General features: G+C 39.7%; 1 protein-coding gene across 1 annotated transcript; it reads left to right on the top strand.

Moving 5' to 3' along the window:
- The first annotated feature begins 1,586 nt into the window (after positions 1-1,586).
- lhx4 (LIM homeobox 4) lies at positions 1,587-15,528 on the top strand. The gene is made up of 6 exons (XM_023285857.3): positions 1,587-1,863; positions 4,809-4,980; positions 7,404-7,606; positions 9,093-9,247; positions 11,160-11,331; positions 13,078-15,528. The coding sequence occupies exons 1-6, from the start codon at positions 1,785-1,787 to the stop codon at positions 13,464-13,466; spliced, it is 1,170 nt and encodes a 389-aa protein (XP_023141625.1). The 5' UTR covers positions 1,587-1,784; the 3' UTR covers positions 13,467-15,528.
- Positions 15,529-20,927: the final 5,399 nt, after the last annotated feature.

The raw sequence follows: 20,927 nt of genomic DNA, 5'->3' as shown, positions 1-20,927 counted from the left end.
ATTCCGCCTTTTGCAACACGTGCGCGCACCCGGATGGATGGATGGATGGATGGATGGATGGATGGATGGATGGACAGACGGACACCTGGCCTGGAAAGTCTGCAGCAGCAGCTTTGAATCGGTGGGATAAAATTCCAGTAATATCCCAGCCTGCTTTTTAATCAGCTTGATGCGCGTTTTCATTTCACTAAATTACATTTGAAGCATTAAGCGCACAGACGAATGGGATTGTGGGTCTCAACAACAGCGGGATATATAAAGAGTAAACTGGTCACAGGAGGCAGGATGTTGGGAAATATAGGAGAGCAGTGTGTCAGAGAAAATGTTGGACACAGAAAAAAATAGGATTTATTTGACCAAAATAGAAAATCAGAGCTTCCAGCACGACCCTGATTGTTACGCACCAGTTACATTGTCAAATGAAACGAGCAAAAACGTGTTATTTGTATTACTTGAAAGCATTTTTAGAATTTTTTGTCACTTCCAATGATATTTAAAGCTTGTGTTTGCTGTTAAACTGTATAATTAATGCACCGCATCCACCTGGATCAAAGTCTACTAGGATAATTTGCGCAAAATTGAAAGAATTTAGACAATATTTAATAAAAATTAACCTATATATTGTTTATTAATTGCAATAATTGCGAGCCACGTGTGTGTAGAGGTGCAGACGTTCAGCTGGGAAGCTCACACACTTGATGGAAACAACCTTGTGCCGGTTTGGAGGCGGACCGGCGGCGGAGCGCACCGCTTGTGCTGCTTTTCTTTTGCGCGCTTGAAGTAAATTGGAAGCGAAGATTGAGTTCATCTAGCTTGAACTAGCAGCCCTCCGGAGGGAATATGTTATCCGGGAGAGCAGCCTCAGACGATGGGCTCTGAAATGAACAGTGTCAGGAGGTACTGCGCCCGGACTCCTAATCCCAGCTGTCAGAGGCAGAGCTGCTGTGGATCTGACTCACACGTGTGCAGTAATGTGGCTTCACGTTTGGATCACATCACTCCGCCACCTTCTCTTTATTTAAACTGATCTAAGCGGATTGTTTTTGGTTGAAAATGTGGACATTTACAGTTCTTTGTGCTCTTTTTCATGCGTAAAATCCTTCTAGCCGAATGAAAAATGCAGTGAAGTATGTCAGTGAGGCTGCACCACCTGCTGATTACCTAGAAAAGTCACATTTCTGGAATCAGACGCGATTCCTTCTTTCTGTATTCATTGTTTTATTGACAAACTGATTGATCCTCAGTCTCCTGGCTTCCCGCGCCTTCCTTCTCCTCCTCCTCCTCCTCCTCCTCCTCCTCCTCCAGTCCAGAGGAGCCCTGCTGGCCCGGGGCCCCTCCGGGAGCCACTGCAGTGAGCTATTTATGGTCTCCACAGGACCAAGGTCCCGCCTCTCCGGAGACATCTTCATACGGCGCGCTCCCCTCCTTCTCCTTCCTCCTCCTGCGCGCTCCCCACACCTATCCGGGCCGCCGTCCGCCCCCGGGGGCCTCCTCTTCCCGCGCTCCCATTGGCTCCCGGTGAGCCTCCGCCGCGCTGACGTCAGGCCCCCGCCGCCCCTGCAGCGCTGAATGGACCGAGCAGCTTGTCTGAGCCACTTCCAAAACAGCTCGGCACGGCACGGCACCGCACGGACTCGGCTCCCGGGGATTAGAGAGGATACGGAGGAGCAGAGTGGAGACGGAGGCCTCGACAGCAGCATCATTTCTTCTCCACGCGACACAGGACGGGGGAGCGCGCCCACCGTGCTGCGGGTGTATGAGTCTGTCTCCCGGTTTGGATCACGATGATGCAAAGTGCGGCGGTTCTACCGACAGAGAGTCCCGTGAAGAGTTTACCGGAGATCCTCGGAGTGCCACTGCAACGTAAGACATCTTCTTGTTTTCCTATCAGTCTGGGAGCCGCTTGGCGACCTGCAGCTGGGGGGACGCCGCGGGGACCAGAGCTCCAGATTCCTCTCACACTGCAGGCCGCTTTTATCACCGTTTCAGGGCGTAAAAGTAGATCCTGCTGCTTGTCGGCCTCAAAGCCGAGCAGCCAACAGCCCGCAGGTCCAATTAATCTTCCGGTGTTCTGCGCAAAAAGCTTCCATCCATCCATCCTTGGAGGGTTTAAAAAACAAAAGATGATTTCTGCTATGAAGCTTCTCTAGTTTTGGCCTCAAACTTCGCTGCAGCTTCACACTGAACCTCCCGCCCGTTAATTTGTAAACGAGGCTGGACGGTCAGAGATCAGACGCAGTTGTCATCAGCCATCAGAGGAACACGCACCGACTGACTGACACTCATTACTGGGTCAAACACTTCAGGTTCAGGCTCTGAATGGAGGCCCAGGCAGTCTGTGTGTGTAGATATTACAGTTAAGCAGATTTTTAATACTACGATAATTCATTTAATGCATTTTTGGAGGCTTGGGACAAACATTAAGTCTTATTACCATGAATGTTTTCTACTTTACAGCTTCAAAAATGAGAAATACCTCACATGTGTTCATGTCATCTAATCTGAGCCAGACATGCTTTCATAATCTCTTATTATTTAAAGGAAAATGTGCAAAAATTTACCCCCCCAAAAAATGAATCCACACCAACATAATTACTGGATTCCTGCTTGATTTCAAAGCTTAGAATAATGTAAAATGAAATTTTTAAGCTCTGATGTAGATTTTGCTTCAACATAAATTAAAAAAATACACATTTAGACATTTTCTAGAGCTCAGTTCCTGAAATTAAACTATATTTTTATAACAAATGTGTGTTTTTCTGCAAGCTGACTGGAGCAGCAGAGGAGCCTCTATGTGGTCGGCTTATGCTCTTTAATTTTATAAATCGAGACAAGATTAAAAGATTGGATAAAGATCCTGCCACTCAGCCCCCTGCAGGGCTCATCCTGGATTTAAACCTGGATTATTTCAGGAATAAAAAAAGCAGCACAGAGCACATCCAAGCGTTTTTATTCTATATAATAATAAAATATGAGACTCGGAGCTCTGTGCTGACTCAGGATTCTTACATTACTTCACGTTTAATTAACACAGATCAGCAGAGTGTTGAGAGAAGCTGCATCTTCTCCTAAACAAGAGTCCAGTTAAATGTGATGAGGAGGCAGCAGATAACCAGATATGAGGAAGGAGATCCTGAATGCACGAAGCTTCCATCTGTCGGTGCCAAGAATCCGGTGCTGCTGCTGTTTTCCTTTCAGCACCAACCTCTCTACAAAAAAAGAAAAAAACAACAACATCCCATCAGCTCCATGCAGCCATGTTTAAAACGCCTCCTCGTCTCTTTTTAAATGATTTTCGTGCACTTTCTAATCGTGTGTGTGCAGGAATGCTGCTGTGTCTGTATCGTGTGCGTTTGCTGGATCTGAGGCTTTGAGCTGCAGCCAAACATTCTGCACATTTCCGGTCTTCTGCACAAAAACACCAGCTAATAATCAGAATATCATATCTGCATTTTTCACTCAGCTAATTCGCACGATTATTGCTGTTTTTCCTGTATTTATTTTTGCTTAATTTTACGCACAGGAATATTTACAGTTGCACGTTTTTAAATATAAATTGATGTGGTGGAGGTTTATTCGGTGTTTAAAAGATGATTTCACGGCAGAGACGGGTTTTCTCTGCAGCTCGGAGTTCGTGCATGTGTGTGTTTTCAGGTTCATGGCGGTTTTCTGTGGTTTTTGCCGCTCATTTCTCCTCAATATTGATTTTTCTTTATGTGTCTGAGAGAAGCTGCAAATAGGAAAACATGACGCTTTTTGCAGAATATGTTGATTTATTGTTGGTTTATGCATGATAGAGGTGCATCTTTTGCTGAATTAGTTGCTAATTATTAGTTTAATTTAAAGGAATGGACGCTATAAATTATAATAGTAATGTTAGAATAAATGAAACCGTCATCTTGAGTGCAAAAAAAGAATAAATGTGGAATATGACTTTTATTTTGAAGGGAAATTGAATTGAATTTAATTCTGCTTTTACAAATCTGAAGTAAATCCATTTATATTTGATAAAATATGTTTTTTTTATTGCTATAATAGCATTCTGAATTGCACACGTGTTTTCAGCTGCAGTTTTCAGTTTTTCACATTCACTTAAACCAAACGTTTCTCGCTTTGACCCTGATTTGCACCGAGGAACCGTCTCACCTGCTGCCGCCTCACAACTCCACAAAATCATTAGGAGATTAATTAAGATCTAGACAGAGCTGGCTAACGAAATTAGAAGGAGGAATAAAATCAATATTTCGTCAGAAAATCATTTTTTTTCGTGCGCTGCAGGAGAACAGATCAGCACCTTGGACAGAGACGGACGAAGCAGGGAAACATTTGAAACGACGATTTCATGTTTTGTTTTGTTTTTTTACCTGATGACGATATAATCACGCATGAATTTATAATCTAAATAAATAGATAAGAAAAAAACACAATAAAAGACGATAAAATATCTAATAAGATTGATTAATATTGCACATTATAGCGTTTGTTAGGAACCTAAATGAATAAAATACATTAGAATCATAGTGAAACCATGAATTTTAATCTAATTTTTAATATATTATAGATAATATAAATGTAGATGCATGTGAAGAAAATTGAGATGTATTTTTCTGATTCGAGCTTTTGCACTTTTTAAAACACAACTGCAGGCTGAGACGTGGAAAAAAATTTCCTCTCCACGATTTTTACGCATGAAACGCTTTTCTATTTTTTTCTATTTTGCTGCTGAATTAAAGTGTTGATGGTGTTTGCGGAGCTTCACCTCTGTATCTGCGGCTCGCAGTGACCTTGTTCCGCTGTTCCCCCTGCAGAGATCCCTCAGTGTGCGGGCTGCAGTCAGCACATCCTGGACAAGTTCATCCTGAAGGTGCTGGACAGACACTGGCACTCCAAGTGCCTCAAGTGCGCAGATTGTCAGACTCCGCTGGCGGACAAATGCTTCTCCAGGGCTGGAAGCGTTTACTGCAAGGAGGACTTCTTCAAGTCAGTATAAAACCCTCAGTATTTGATTTATTCCTGTTTTTATGATGATAGCTGCTGTTTATGTGGGTTTCCTGAATTAAGCAGCAGAGTTGGTGTTTTTCTAATAATAAGTATTATCATTATTGGCCAAGTGTGTGCGTAATTCCAAGAAATTTGAATTCATTTTTATATTTTCTCTCAAAATAATGACACATATGCATCTAGAGTGCATCTAGATGCTAGATTCTAGACAAAGGCAAAAAAGAAAATGAGTGTTTAAATACGATGCACAGCTACAGATATGCACGTTTAAAGTGAACATTTAGTGTAAATTGCGAAGATTCTACAGGAAGGAATCAATAGTTACTAAACATTAAATACAGGATTAGTGCTGCAGCCTTTTTCTAGAGCAGTAATGTCAATATTTACTTTAAAAAATCCTGAAAATTTAGTTAACACCCAAGAAAAAAAGGTTTTGACAGATTTCATTGTTAGAAATCTTCTTGCTATTGATAGCAAATTAAATTAGAATTAAATAGTAAATAGTTAAATTGGATTCAGTGTCAATTACTAATTTATATTATATTATATTATATTATATTATATTATATTATATTATATTATATTATATTATATTATATTATATTATATTATATTATATTATATTATATTATATTCTTAGCCTCTATTCTATATCATAGTGCATTTGATTCTATTATAATCTACTCTATTATATTATATTAGCCTTTGTTCTATTCTATTCTATTCTATTCTTAAATTATAGTAAAATGTATAAATTAATTTGTATTAGCAGACAGTATATTACTGTATATTACATTTTTATGCCACTTATTTGACTGTTACATTTTTTGTTTTTTAAAGTCACATGAGGTTCTAATAACAGAATATTACTGATTTAATCTAAGTCAGTTATTTGGAGCAACATTTGATCAAATTCTTCTAATTTTTGCACCAAAATATCACAACAGGGAGCTGCTTGTGTTGTAGTTAGAGTTGGATTATTGATGATTTTACAGCCTGTTAGACACATTTCCCTTCCCTGGTGGATAAACTGTTCAGTTAAAGGCACAAGGCTGGATTATATTCACTCATTTATTCAGAATAGTGAACATTCTGCATGTAAAGGTATTCAGAATATTTAGAATCTTAGTGGCTGCTGCGTCTCACTGAGAGCTAAGTTTCAAAAAATGTAAAATCCCTTTTTATTTTACAATCTTTCTGCCTGTTTCGCCTCCTTTCTTTCAACGATTGGATTTCTGAGGCATTACAGAAGAAAATTGAGTTTGACTTTTATCCAAAACAGGATCAGCAGATCTGGGCTTTTTACTAAATCATGTTTGAAAGGTTTTAATGCTGGGCGCTCGTGTGGAGCCTTGCTGGGAGCTAACTGTGTTATCTGACCCGGGGGGCGGCGGTGGTGGGGGGGTGGCTGGTATGTTGCAGGAAAACACACACATACATGAGCAAACGCACACACACACACACGGATTCAGCTGTGATTTGGAGGCTTCACCTTGCTCTTTTTTTCTTCTTTTTCTGAGCTGGTCCTGTGATTTAAAGCCTCTCCTGAGTCAGTGTTTTATTGGTTCTCCTCAGGGTGTGTTTACTGTGAGCTCCCCTCCTCTTCCTCTTCCTCCTCCTCTTCCTCCTCCTCGTCCTCCTCTTCAGCTCTCAGTGCTTCATCTGCAAACACATAAACATGCAAACATGCACGTACGCACACAAGCAGCCGCGCATTGATCCCGTCCATCCATCAACCTGCCGACAGACCCATCGTTAACAGAAATGCATCCCGGTGCTGATTCTTTCCTCCTCCACAGCTTCTATTAACCCTCCTGTTGTCTTCACTTATGGGCACCCAATAAATATAGTTTCTTTATCTGAAAAAAAATCCAAAAATTCAGCCACAAATTCCCCAAATTTCTGAAAATTTGCAAAATCTTCAGGAAGAAAATTTCAATAAATGTTTCCCTTAAAAGTATTATTTTAAAAAAAACAAACACATTTGTCAAGAAAATTCTCGTAAATATTTTTTAAAAATGAGTAAAAATCTTCCAAAAAATTGTAAAAATATCTAAAGTGATTCTATACGTCAGTAAAATTTCTTATTTTCTTTAAGAAGATTCATATAAAAATCAACCAAAATCCAGCGAAATTCACTGGATTTTGGTTTATTTTTGTGTGAATGTTCTTAAAGAAACATTTTTAACATTTTTTTTCCACCAAAAAATGTTCAAAAATTTCCCAAAAATGTTGAAAATGTGGACATCAGAAGTTTCACTGTGAACATATTTTTTCCCCACATTTTCAAACTTTAAAATGGGTCAATTTTGACCTGCAGGACGACACGAGGGTTAAAACAGACACCGTCCAGCGCGAGAGATTTGAAAACATCTCACTGTCACATCTCTGCTTCCCTGCAGGCGTTTTGGGACGAAATGCGCGTCGTGCCAACAGGGCATCCCTCCCACGCAGGTGGTGCGGAAGGCGCAGGACTTTGTGTATCACCTGCACTGCTTCGCCTGCATAATGTGCAGCAGACAGTTGGCCACCGGGGACGAGTTCTACCTCATGGAGGACGGGAGGCTGGTGTGCAAGGTGGACTATGAGACGGCCAAGCAGAACGGTACGTTTACAGGAGAGGGGATCGATGCCTACAGCTGGACCCTGGCAGAAGTAGTAAAATATGCACCATTGTTTCATGAAAACATGAATGATCAGAGCAAATACTGTCTGACCACTAACCCTAAACTAAAAAAAGGGACAACATTTCACAAATTTTGCAAGGGTATGTAAACTTACAAGCACAACTGATCATATATATGTAAATAAACTTTGGGGTCACCCAGACAATTTCATGTTTTCCATGAAAACTCACACTTTTATCCATGTACTAACATAACTGCACAAGGGTTTTCTAATCATCAATGAGCCTTTCAACACCATTAACTAACACAATGTAGCATTAGAACACAGGAGTGATGGTTGCTGGAAATGTTCCTCTGTACCTCTATGGAGATATTCCATTAAAAATCAGCTGTTTCCAGCTACAATAGTCATTTACCACATTAACAATGTCTACACTGGATTTATCATCCATTTAATGTTATCATCACAGGAAAAAAAATAGATTTCCTTTCAAAAGTAAGGACATTTCTAAGTGACCCCAAACTTTTGAACAGTAGCATATATATATATATATATATAAAGGACTATATCCTTTATATATGACTAAACTGCACCTTCTTATGCCATTTGCACATTCAAGCACATTCACGTTTGCACATTTCTGTACACTGTTTCAAAAAATTAAATATAAATACTGTCACTTGTATATTCTGTTGATTTTTTTCAATGTATTTTCTTATTTGACTTTATTTTAATTTATTTTTTATTTTATTATAATTTATTTTAAATTAAATTTCATTTTTATTTTATTCAATTTTTTTCCAGTTTATTTTATTTTATATTTTTTTCAAATTTAACTTTTTTCTATTTTAATTTCATTTCATTTTAGTATTTTTTGAAATTTAATTAAATATATTTTATTATTTTCCCTTTCCCTTTCCCCACTTTATAGCCTAATATTCTGTGTTGTCTTAATTTTTGCCCCTTTATTGAATATCCATGCTGCTCTATAACAACTTCATTTCCTTCCAGGGATTAATAAAGTCATCTAAGTCCAAATGTGAAGCCAGGTGAGGAGAAAGTGGCTCAAACACATTAAATAAACTCAGGATAAAGACCTGTTCTAGGTGCTGAAGGTCTGTGGTGTCCCATCACTGCATCCGGCTGTTTGATGCAGTGAAACAACTCCTGACTGCTGTTTGTCGTCTGTTCTGCTTCCCCCTTCCTCCCCTCTGAGATTTCCATGCAACTCTGATTGATTATGTAAAGTGAAGCTCTTATATGGTGCGGTTCCAATAACTCCGTTCCTCTGGCACCGGCTAGATTTATGTCCTCTGCTGTGGGAGTGGGACAGACGCACAAGGACAATAATACACTCCCCGCGTTCCACTGTTCACTTCATTTAACACCGAACCCGGAGGCACGCTGACAAATGCCAGAAGAAGACCACTCACGCTTGTGCTCCTGGTTTTCTTGTTTTGCAGATGACTCGGAGGCGGGAACCAAGCGGCCGAGGACCACCATCACCGCCAAGCAGCTGGAGACCCTCAAAAGTGCCTACAAGAACTCGCCCAAGCCGGCACGCCACGTCAGGGAGCAGCTGTCCTCGGAGACGGGGCTGGACATGAGAGTGGTGCAGGTAGAAAAAGCAGAAAAAAGTTGCTCAGAACAGCATCTTCAGACCAGCTGCAGGTTTTATTAACCCTCCTGTCGTCCTCATTTACGAGCACCAAAAAATATTGTTTCCTTGTCTGAAAAAAATCCAAAAATTCAGCAAAAAAATTCCCCAAATTTCTGAAAATTTGCAAAACCTTCAAGAATAAAATTCCAATAATTCCTTAAAAGTTTCCCTTAAACGTTTTATTTTTTTAAAAAAAGCCCCCAAATTTGGCAAGAAAATTCTTGTAAATATTTTCAAAAAATGAGTAAAAATCTTCCAAAAAAATCCTAAAAATATCTAAAGTGATTCCATATATATCAATAAAACTTCTAATATTTTCTTTAAGAACATTCAGAAAAAAATCAACCAAAATCCAGCGAAATTCGCTGGATTTTTTTGTGGACATCAGAAGTTTCACTGTGAAAATATTTTTTTCCCACATTTTCAAACTTTAAAACGGGTCAGTTTGACCTGCAGGAAACACGAGGGTTAAAGTGGTCCAAAGCATATTTACTATTCAAATTACAAATACAGATGTAGGTAGAACATTCTTTTTTCCATAAAATCATTTTAATGTGAAGTATTTTTTTTACCTGGCAGACCTGAAATCTTACCCAAACTTGATTTTTAATGTGAAATTTGGATTATTCCATCTCCAGTTATATAAACTTTCTGCTCAATCATCTCTGAATCATAAACTATGGATATTCTCTGGATATTCATAAACTAAATGATATTCTCTGCTCTTCTTTAGTATTTCTTACCACAAATGTCTAGTTTTGTTTGTTAAAACAATGTTTTATAGGATTTTTTTTTGGCATTTTATGTGTTTTTTCTGTTTATTAGCTAATCCCTTGATTTTGAATCATGCACCTCATTGTTCATTATATTCCTACATTACACTTAATAGATATGCAGGATATTTGATGTCAAAATTTAGATCTTCTAGATATTTACATATTATAAATTATACCATCAATCAGGCCTTTATTGCCAGAGCTTCTAATTTTTGCAACAATCTTCTAAAAAGTTAAAAAATCTCATGCAAATATAGATATAACACTCCTTTTTTTACCCGTCAGACCTGAAATCTTACCCCAAGTTTGATTTTTAATGTTAATTTTGGGTTATTTAATCTCAAATCCTCAGAAACCTTCTGCTCAGTCACCTCTGAATTGCTTGAAACTTCATTTTTTTAATCATAAACTGTGACTATTTAAGATGTCTTAAGATATCTTTCAAGTTTTTTCAAAATTTTATTAGATTATTTGACAACTCTTGCTCTACTTTAATGTTTCTTACCACAAATTTCTAGTTTTGCCCTTAAAAATGGTCTTTTACGGTGATTCTTTATGGCACTTTAAAGTACAAGTTTGTTAAGATAATTACTTTTGTCTCATGCACATCATTTAGTAAAGATTCATGTTATTTTGGGTCAAAGAGATGCCAAAACTTCTAATGTGTTGAGCAATTTGAACACAGATTACTATATATTATTCAAATTACTAATGCACATTTCATAAATTCACTTTAATTTGATATTTTTTTTCAATATTTGGGACTTTTTTGTATTGCTTTAATAGTTCTAAACACAAATGTCTAGTTTTACTTGTTAAATGTTTTTTTCTGCATTTTTAAGTGTTTATCATGATAAATACTTGTTTTTGTATCATGCACCTCATTGTTTTTTACATTCTAACATTACTTTCAGTATAGATGCGTGATGTTTTGTGTCAAACAAAGTGGTTACAGGAGTTTTAGATTGCAAAAAGTCAGATTGAACTGAAAAAATACTACATATGATGATGCTGATGATAATTATTAGTTGGATCAGGTAGTAGTTTTGAATATTTCCAATATTAATGGTAATATTCATCATCTTCCCTGTCAGGTTTGGTTCCAGAATCGACGAGCGAAGGAAAAGCGTCTGAAGAAAGATGCAGGTCGACATCGTTGGACGCAGTTTTACAAAAGTGTGAAACGCAGCCGAGGAGGAACCAAAGTGGAGAAGGAGAGTTCTGCCGACGACGCCGGCCTCAGCGACAGCGAGCTGAGCTTCAGAGGTGTGTGGAGATCTGCCGCTGCCGTTTCTAGAAGCCTCCCTGAAGGGGAATTGTCAGCCCTGCTGCTGTGCTAATGGGATTAAAGGAGCCCACAAGCTGCTAAATGACACGAGCGCTGCAGCGACTCAATGTGTCTTTGTGGCATTTCATTTGCTTCCTCCGCGTTTCCTCGATGCGTGGCGTCGCTCTCAGGCAAATCCAAAATGGCATTCTCATTCCACATTCCCCTCACACGTCGCTGTGGCCGCTGACGCATCCTCCTGCCACCGTTTGTCGCCATGATGGAGCTTATTGGAACAGAGAGAAGGCCCTTAGTGGGACGCAAACGCCGCTTTAGACGTCCCCATGTTATTTAATGTTCGCAAACCCCGTTTTGGGCAGTCGTAAAAGTCTCGGAGCCACTTTTAAAAAGGAGGCTGTTTTTATGAGAAATGAAAACATGGTGACAGAAACTCTATAAAGCATGTGAGGCTTTTAGTCAATTAGAGAGAAAGCTCACTGGGGCTCTGTGGTTATTGAAGCCACCCAGGGGAGGGATCGAGATGGAAACAAATATTTTGTGCTGCATCCAGGAATCCGTTGTTAGAGAACAGCATCCTTTCTCACTTTATCATGACAGAGCAGAGATGCTTTCTGAACACTGGAGAGTTTTACGGTAACTCCACACGATGCTGCCACAGTAAATGTGACCCGTAAAAGGACTTAACTGTATTAAAACATAACATAATGTCAGGAATAGACTGATTATTCTGGCATTTTTCCGATTATCGGTATCTGCGTGTTGTTATTGACTGATAATCGATGAACTAAAGGCGCTACTTCAGGTCAGATGCGGCCTCCTCTCTCTGTCTCTCAAGCGGCAAAACTGAACAAGAAACACAAACCAGGAAGTTAGTTTCTCTCACAGTGGTTAAGGCTATGCTAACAGTTAGTGGTTAAGTTAGAAGGAAGCCACAGATTACCCTGAAACTGAGTCTGGAAAACAATAATCAGTAAAGCTTAAAGATCTGGACCTTAGTGGACAAAAAAATAAATAAAACAGTGAAAGATGAAGAAAATGCGGGGAATAGCAAGAGATAAACTGATCAATCTCAGTCGATCCCTCATTGACAGAGGAGATCATTTCATTACTATTTCTACATTACACATTCAGTCTAGTTATGAATGACAGGTTCTCTGCTATCACATGCTGTTAAGACATTATATCTAACGTATATTGGCTCCAAATATCAGTTATCAGTCTTTCTTAAGTACCAGTTAAATTCAGTTCAATTCAATTCAGATTTAGTATAGTAAGAATGAACAGAAAACCCAACAATCCAAAGATGCCTTTGGATTCCCTGTGAGTGACTCAGACAGAACCAGGCTCAGGGAAGGCAAACATCTGCCTTGATCAGATGGTTGAGAGGGGATAGCAGAGCAATAATCGCCATCGATATCGGTCGACCCCTACATATTGTTCACACAGTGCTGTAGATGCAAAGCAGAATGTCGGTTATTGGTCTTTATTAAGTACCAAGGAAGGAAGGAATGCAAAAAATGTACTAGGGGTGGGAACAAAAAACCTCAGACAGAACCAGGTTCAGGGAAGGCGTCCATCTGCCTCGACCGGTTGGGTGAGAGTGGATAGCAGACCAATTATTGCCATCGATATCGGTCCCACATCGGTCGATCCCTACATATGTTCACACGGTTCGGTTCGGTTCGGTCAGATTTTCATGCTCAGTGATGCTGTTTCCTCCACAGACGACCAGGTCCTGTCAGATCTGGGCCACACCAACGGACTCTACGGCAGCGTGGGCGACATGACGAACACCGCGGTTCTGAACGGCGGCTTCTCGGTGGACGCGGCGGGACAAACCTACCACGACATCCGGGCAGGAAGCCCCTACGGCCTCCCGCAGTCGCCCTCCTCCATCGCCTCGCTGCCGGTCCACACCCCGCTCCTCAACAACCTGGGCTTCAGCATGGACAGTCTGGTGGCGCCGGGCGGCCCGGTCGGCGTGGGCCAGGCTCTGAGGGCCATGGCGGGAGGCCCCACCTCAGACCTCTCCACGGGCAGCAGTACGGGATACCCCGACTTCCCCACCAGCCCGGCCTCGTGGCTGGACGAGATGGACCATTCCCAGTTTTGAGCCTGCGGGGGGGCAGCTTTTTACATTTTCCTCCAGGACTGTCGGTGAGAAAGCGGCCGAGTCGAGGTGTGGTAGCAGTGAAGAACACCTCCGTGCTGAATGTTCAATCTCAACACTGTATCATACGATTTTTGTTGACTTTATTTTCTTGGTTCACTCTCTGAAAATGAGACTGGATTTCTGATACGTCGGAGGATTAAACTCGCCGGGGGCAGATAACGTCGTCGGATCGAAGTCCCCTCTGAGACCCTGGAGGCACCTGCATGCTTCTGATTCATAACGAGTAGGACTTGCTGTCTGGCCATATTGAAGCCTTCACATTGGCGATGCACTTTACTCTCCTCTTCTTTTTTCTACATGTGCGGACAGGAACGCAAGAGGCCGAGAGGGAGCGGGAGGAGAGACGTATGCACAAGGCAAAAACACAGTGTTTCATTTTGGGGAGGGAAAATTTACAAGAACAGTGGCACAAGTGTGAATTTTGAACCATGCTGATGTTTTTTAAATGTATCGCTGAAGCTTACAAGTTGTTAGGGAAGTAGCTGGTCCGTCTGTCCGTCCGTTCGTAGAAGCTCCCCCTGTCTGGACGAGGGTGAACAGTGTTTAGCTACACAGCAGGTCTCTCTTCTATATTTATAGGTGCTTGACTTGTTCTCATCTGTGTAAAAGCTGCCTGAGAGGACGTCTGTCAGTATTAAATTATCTCAGACTCGCCAGGAATCAAAGTGTTTTGAGGACAGTCGAGACGTTTAAGGTTTTTCGGTTCATTTATCCCCCCTTTTTTAAAAAAATGCACAGATGTGTGAGGTTTCCATTCCTTTTGCAGAGGAAGCTAAGGCACCATTTCAACACCAACGAGTATTAGCAGATTTAAAAAAACCTCTTCTGTTCCTTCGGTCTGATGCAGAGTCTGACCTCTCGGTAATCTACTGGCTTCGCCTGCGATCAACCTACTTACTGCCCCCAGATGTGCAGTCAGCCTGTTGTCCTGCTGCCTCCATGTCAGGGGGATTAACGGCGACATTCAGGGCTCAAATCACAGTTCAGGCGACTTCAGCTGCATCTTAAAACCTCCAACGACGACTCAAATCTCTGTTTTCATTTGACCCGTTGAGCATGAAAGCGGCTGTTTTGATTTAAGGGAAAGTTTGCTTAAAACAAATCATCTGAATCAGTTCTTATTTAATACATGGGCACCTTTTTGCAAAGAAAATTGCCAAGTTTTTCCCCCTTTTCTTTGTTGTTTTTTCACCAGAGAGCAAATCAAGAAACAGAAAGTGAAACCATTTAGAAAAAATTAGACTACAGCCCACAAATAACAGCATAAATATCTAGTCAGTTGAACTATTCTGGGTTTAACATGCAAGTAACTGGGAAAAAGACAAAAGGGAACTTTAAATTCTACTTTTTGGAATATCTAAATGTGCAGAAATTGTATTACTTAATTCAAAAACAGGAGAAATTAGAAGAAAAGTGTTTTTTAAAATTTATCATTTATTATATGTATTAATTTATAAATTGTAGTATCTTTTATTTTGAAATTACTTAAAAATAACTTTGGGAAATTATACGTACAAGGGTTTTTAAAGTAATCCAGTGTACATTTTTGCTGCTGGAGATCAAAAAATTTAGTTTATGCTATGTGGATTCACTAATTATTTAAGAAAAAGCAATCACAGTATAATTTATTTCAAAAATATAAGTCTTATTTCCTGTTTTCTTCCCTTGAAGAAGCCCAGTCAGTGTTTCGCTGGTACCTCACATGTACATGACATTTACAGTGTGATTTGTGGGCTGTAATCTAAATTTAAATTATATTCGAACGCTACCGTCAAGTCTGTGTTGCCTCAGAAGTTTGCATCTTAATTGTTGTAAATTTTGTACAGTTTGAAAACGTGTTGATCATCTTGTTTCATGAGCGCTATTTATTATTGCCATGTGTCTTTGAAAAAGATGTAAAAGAGAGCACTGAATTTATTCATTTATGCCTTCTGTGTAATGGTATGAACTGTGTACAGTCAAATCTATAAGAGGAAAATAAAGCTGAATCGTCTTTGGGTTACCCTTGACTGCTTCTCTCTGTTTCCTGCAGCAGCCACTGCACTTCTGCGCTGATGAATGTGAGAGTTAACATTTTCAGCTGGACTTTGTTTTTAATATATCAAAAGAAAAATATGTGCTGTTGGTGTTTTTCATTATTTTGCCTTATTGAAACGCTCTTAGGGCGAGTTAACCCGCAAATTCATTTACCCATTCAGAGCATTTACCACACACTTAGGCCTCTATTCAATTGTGGAGATCCATTTAGTACCACCAACAGACAGTGGTCAGTCAGTTAACAGTGATTGATGCTGCTTTCCACTCGCGCTCTCCGGGTGGGGGTGACAAGAAAGATGCATGAAGAGAGAGAATAAAGGAAGAAAGAGGAGAGAGGAATGAAACAGATGCCTCGCTGGCTGTTTCTCTGATCCTCTCAGTGCTGAAGAGACGCAGCGGCAGATTGCAGCGCTGCACCGTCAAATCTACCCTTAATCCGGCCGCTGTTAACTAATGAGGAGCGCTTTGTTAAATATGGACCAATATGCTGCCGTTTGGTCGAACAAACAGGGAAACAAACAGCTCCGTGTGCAGCCAGTTAGCCTCTATGTCAGTGTGTCAGACTGGTAGACAGACTGTTGGAAGGATTTTTAAGCAGTGACACCAGTAACCAGCAAAATGAAACCAAAATCACCACCAACATCTTTTTGATTTTTTCTCAAATGTTAGTGAAGTATAATAATAATAACTTAAGTGGTGAAATACTCCATCCCCTTAAACTGAATTTGTGCATAATCTGAAAGTAGTCACAATTAGAAAATATTAAAAAGAGTCTACAGTGATGCTTCACAGTAAAAAAAAAGTTTAAAAAAATTTACAGAATTTTTCCTTTCTATTACACAATTTTTTTTCAGTATTTTTAAAATTTGCAAAAATATCAGTGCAGTTACAAAAACATTTAAAATCATGTCTAATGTGAAATAACATGAAATCCTGCATTGCAAAATAGATTTTTTAAAATATAGAACATATATATGTATATATTTTTAAAAAAAAAACTGTGCAAATACATCTACAAATCTATTGTAATTTCACAAATATTTCCTTCTTTTCTATTTATTTAATATGTGAAACAGTAAATTCATATTTGGAAACACATGTCTAAAATTAGATGTGATTAATGATTTGGTTGTTAAGTGATAGCTAATGGAATGTGATTCCATCAGTGTACGTCTCTCAAAATACAGCTTTTATCTCTACGTGTGATTGCATGAAAAATTAGGGTAATTATTTATTGGTATTTTCCATGATTGTACAGTATTTTTGTGGTGTTTGCTGCTATATAGTATCAGTTGCTATATATATTCTTTTACAGTTTGTTTTTTACAGTGTAGCAGTGAAGGCCGCAGCCATAGCGTCAACATTAGCAGGACAAATTCACCAGAAAAATTCCTAAATTCAAAAACATTCCTGCAATTCTAAGATGTTGAAAAGTTCACTTAACACATGGAATTAACTTTTATTTATGTTTTAAAATGAAGTCACACAGTGCATTGCATCACATTTCGTTTTTTAAATCTTGTTTACGTGTTCAGAATGTAATGGCTGTTTGCTAGTTAGTGCACAGAGCTAATTAGCCCTCATAATGTAATGTTAATTGTACTTACAGATGTCAGTCGAGCTTCTGCAGATGGAAACACCAAGTGGACGAACCTCACGTAGAACCGCATTAGACTGTAATACAAGAACTGGCAACTTGTTAAGCTTAGTTATCATCACACTTAGCAATGTCTGTTTTGGCCTACTGTAGCTAATGTAGCTAACATGTAGCGACTATTTATTGGACTCCCCCATTTATATCATAGTTACTGCTCTGCTAGCAGCTCATGAGCCCGTAATGGTGCTCTGAGCTAAATGCTAATGTACTAAATTGACCAGGTGAGTTAAACATGTTAACTGTCTCATGTAGATTAGCATGATAGCATGCTAACATTTGCTAATTATGGCTAAAAACAAACAATAGCTGAGCTGATGTTTGGTTTTTCAGATATTTGATTAAAAAACCTAAACAAATTAGACAAATTAGTTTGACAGGAGATAAAAAACTTAGATTACCAAAGTTAGAGTTCACCGCCAGGAGAGCAAGAATATCTGGTACAAATATCATGGCTAAGTCATCTAAAAGTTGTTGAAAATTTTCAGTCTGGACTAGAGACAGTGCACAGACGGTTCGAAAATGTACGTTGCCACCCATAAAACAAACTTTTATTGTGATCAATTAGCTTAAAAATACTGGTAGCATGAATTTAGCTAAACATGAACCACAATGTCCATGTTTAGCTTCTAGCCAGCAGTATCTATTGCAGATTAGTGCCCTTTTCTACTGTCTGATTCCTAATAAAATAATTTTAAAAGCACATTAAACACAGTTTAGTATCATCCTTAGTGTTTTGCTAGAATCTCTGTGGTTACGGCGGATTTATTCCCCTGTAGCTCTGGTGTCGGCTAAGTATGTATGGAATTATAATGAAATTACACCACAGTGTACATCTGTATGAAGCTCATTTCTATGCAGCAACGTGCAGCATTTGTCTGAGCGGCGGCCGACGTAACCCAAACTTAAGTGTTATCGATTCCTTTGTGTTTTAGCTATTCCTGTTGCATTATAAAAACAAAAAGCAAAGAGTCAGCCTGGTGGGGAGTTTGCACGTTTGCATAAAATGCTACAAACTGAGCTGATTTTTATTTAAACATTGATTGGCTGTGCTATGGGCATTAATGGATAGGCTCTAATAGTACGGGCTTACAAAGATAAAGGGCCACACGGACAGTTAGGATAATTTACACGCCACTTACAGCACTAGTATACAAATAAATCTGTGGAAACTCCACCACTGTTGCTTTTGCGAAGATGACAAACACAAGCACAAATGCCATTATCATCGATCGCCAGGCTTTTATTACAAACTTCCTGAAGGAAACGGTTTCTTTTTTTTTTTCATCTAAAGCAAAAGGGAATAAATTAACATGCAAAACAGCTAAGATTTGTTTTGGACCGAAAGTCAATCTTGCAGGATTGAGACAGGGCATTTTTCTCCCCAAACGACTCCATCCGGCCGGCGGTGAACGATGATCCGCAGGATGACGGAGTGAGTCTTAAAGAGGTGCCGGAGTCAAACGGAGGCCTCTCAATGACACCCTCAAGGTTGCGGCTCGGCGCTTGTTTTAATGTGGAACCGGGACTTTTCCACTCGATAATCACCTCGATGCAGATGACCACAGGAGGAGGGAGCGAGACCCTGAGCATCGATGCCAACTGTGGCTTCGTGACATCGCCGCGTTCGAAGCGTTTCAGTCTTCGATGTTTACGTGCAGCAGAACTACACACGGCGTCAGACTCCAGTGAATGAATCTGAGATATTAGTGGCAGGTGTTTCAGCAGCATTTCTGCTTACTGTTGGGCTCCCAGACACACTGCTGAGGGTGGAGGGATGGAGGGGAGGCTGCAGTATGAAGAGAGGATGGAGGAAGGAGGTGTGGAGGAGGGTTGCATTAAGAGCTGGCCAAAGCAACAACATGGTGGTGTGGCTTTTCCAGGAGAGAGAACAGAGCCAGTGTGCAGAGCGATGGTGAGGGGAAGATAAAAAGTGTGTTTGCACATTAAAACCAAACAAAATACTCACTTTGCATCTCAGTAAGAACATTTACATTACAACCCTTGTTTTTAGTCTCATTATTGCTCAGTTTCTGTATTATTTATATGGATATGCTGTTCGCATATTTCCGTATACGCACTTGTAACATCATCCAGGACTCTGATTAACCATGAGCAGATGTTTTTTGATTCCTCAGCATCTTCATTTGACTAACTAACTCCTCAGCAGCTGAGAATAAACCTGGTTTGGTTTCTGTCTTTCTGAACTTTTTTGGATTTTAGCTTCTCCATCTGATTCATGGTGATGCAAAATGAGCAGCAACAAATGTCTGATGTGCATTCCTGAAATCAGACTTTTTGTCTGTAATTTTTGTTTCTCTGGCTAGCTACACTGTCAAAACAAGAAGAGAAAAGAAAACATATGGTTATATTATGGCAGAAAATAACAGACTCACAAAATACAGTATATTCCATAACTAAAACAGATTTTCTAGCCTTAATTTACCGTGAGCTAATGTGTATTCATTTTTGGCTTTTTAATGGGTTAGGGTTAGTTAATGAAGGATATTAACATGTGTAAAAACAATTAATTTAATGACCTATGTGACAAAATCAAATAGATATAAATACATAGAACACAGTTGAAAATAGCTCTTCTTTAACAAAGAAATCTATGTAAGTAGATGTTGGAGAAACAGTACTTTTAATGTCAATTGTCAATAATTGTATCTAATTTTAGAAAATATTTTTTGCAGTGTTAAACTTGAATTAATTAATTAATTAGTTTATCAAATGAAAATCAAATGTTTGTTAAAAAGCAACAAATACCAGCCAGATGAAAGTCAGGTCATCCATCCATCCATCCATCCATCCATTCATCCATCCATCCATCCTCTTCTAGATTTCTGGTTCTTTAAGGTCGGGTCTTGGTAGCACTAGGCTCATTCCAGAAAACCTTCTTCCCACCAATGTTTTCCAGTTTCCTCCTGGGAGACGTTTCCAGGCTAGATGAGATATGTATTCATCCCAGGGAGTGGAGTCTTCTCCCAGTTTCCTGGAAAACCTCCAGAGGAAGGGGCCCAGGAAGCATCTTAATCAGGTGTGGACCCACCTCAGCTGACTCCTTTCTAAACAATGGAGCAGCAACTCTATGCTGAGTTCCTCACCATGCAGAGGAAACTTTGGCTTCTTCTGTATGCGACCTCATTCTTTCTGTCACTACCCAGAGCTCATGATCTTAAGTGACGGCTGGAATGTAGATTAACGGGTAAATCGAAAGCTTTTCCTTCCATCTCAGCATCCTCTTCACTGGTACAACACCTGCATTTCTGCAGACTCTGTCCATCTCATGCTCATTTTTTTTAGACATTTGCAAACAAGACCCTAAGATATTCTAAACTCCTTCATTTCTGGCAGCAACTCACCTCCAACCCAGAGCAAGTAAACCACTGGTTTCTGCCGGAGATCCATGTCCTCACACAGCTGTGACCGAGGTGGTAGACAGGGTTGTCAAACAATCGTAAAGTTTGTAGTTTGGTTCCTGGTAACTCTGGGTGTCTCTGGGCAAGAAGCTGAACCCCAAGTTCCTGTTGATGTCCGAGGAGCACCTTTTATGGCAGCTCTACCATCATTGGCGAACACAAGGATACTTCAAATCGTTTAAGGTGTCACCTGGAAACAAGGGGTGTAACTCCCATTATGGGGCATAACTGTATACTACAAAGAGCCATATCACTGTACACAAAAACTCAAATGTTTTTTATGTCTTT

This window comes from Amphiprion ocellaris, chromosome 2 (genome assembly GCF_022539595.1).
Source record: "Amphiprion ocellaris isolate individual 3 ecotype Okinawa chromosome 2, ASM2253959v1, whole genome shotgun sequence".
In the NCBI taxonomy this organism is placed as follows: Eukaryota; Metazoa; Chordata; class Actinopteri; family Pomacentridae; genus Amphiprion; species Amphiprion ocellaris.
The sequence above is the reverse complement of the archived record's forward strand: the minus strand, read 5'-3'. Positions and strand labels throughout refer to the sequence as shown.

What these genes read in the sequence shown, in the direction of transcription:
- lhx4 (XM_023285857.3), top strand. Translation starts at nt 1,785, where the DNA reads ATGATGCAAAGTGCGGCGGTTCTACCGACAGAGAGTCCCGTGAAGAGT. An exon ending in CCTCGGAGTGCCACTGCAAC is followed by an intron (nt 1,864 to 4,808) that starts GTAAGACATCTT and finishes TTCCCCCTGCAG; the next exon opens with AGATCCCTCAGTGTGCGGGC. An exon ending in TGGACATGAGAGTGGTGCAG is followed by an intron (nt 9,248 to 11,159) that starts GTAGAAAAAGCA and finishes CTTCCCTGTCAG; the next exon opens with GTTTGGTTCCAGAATCGACG.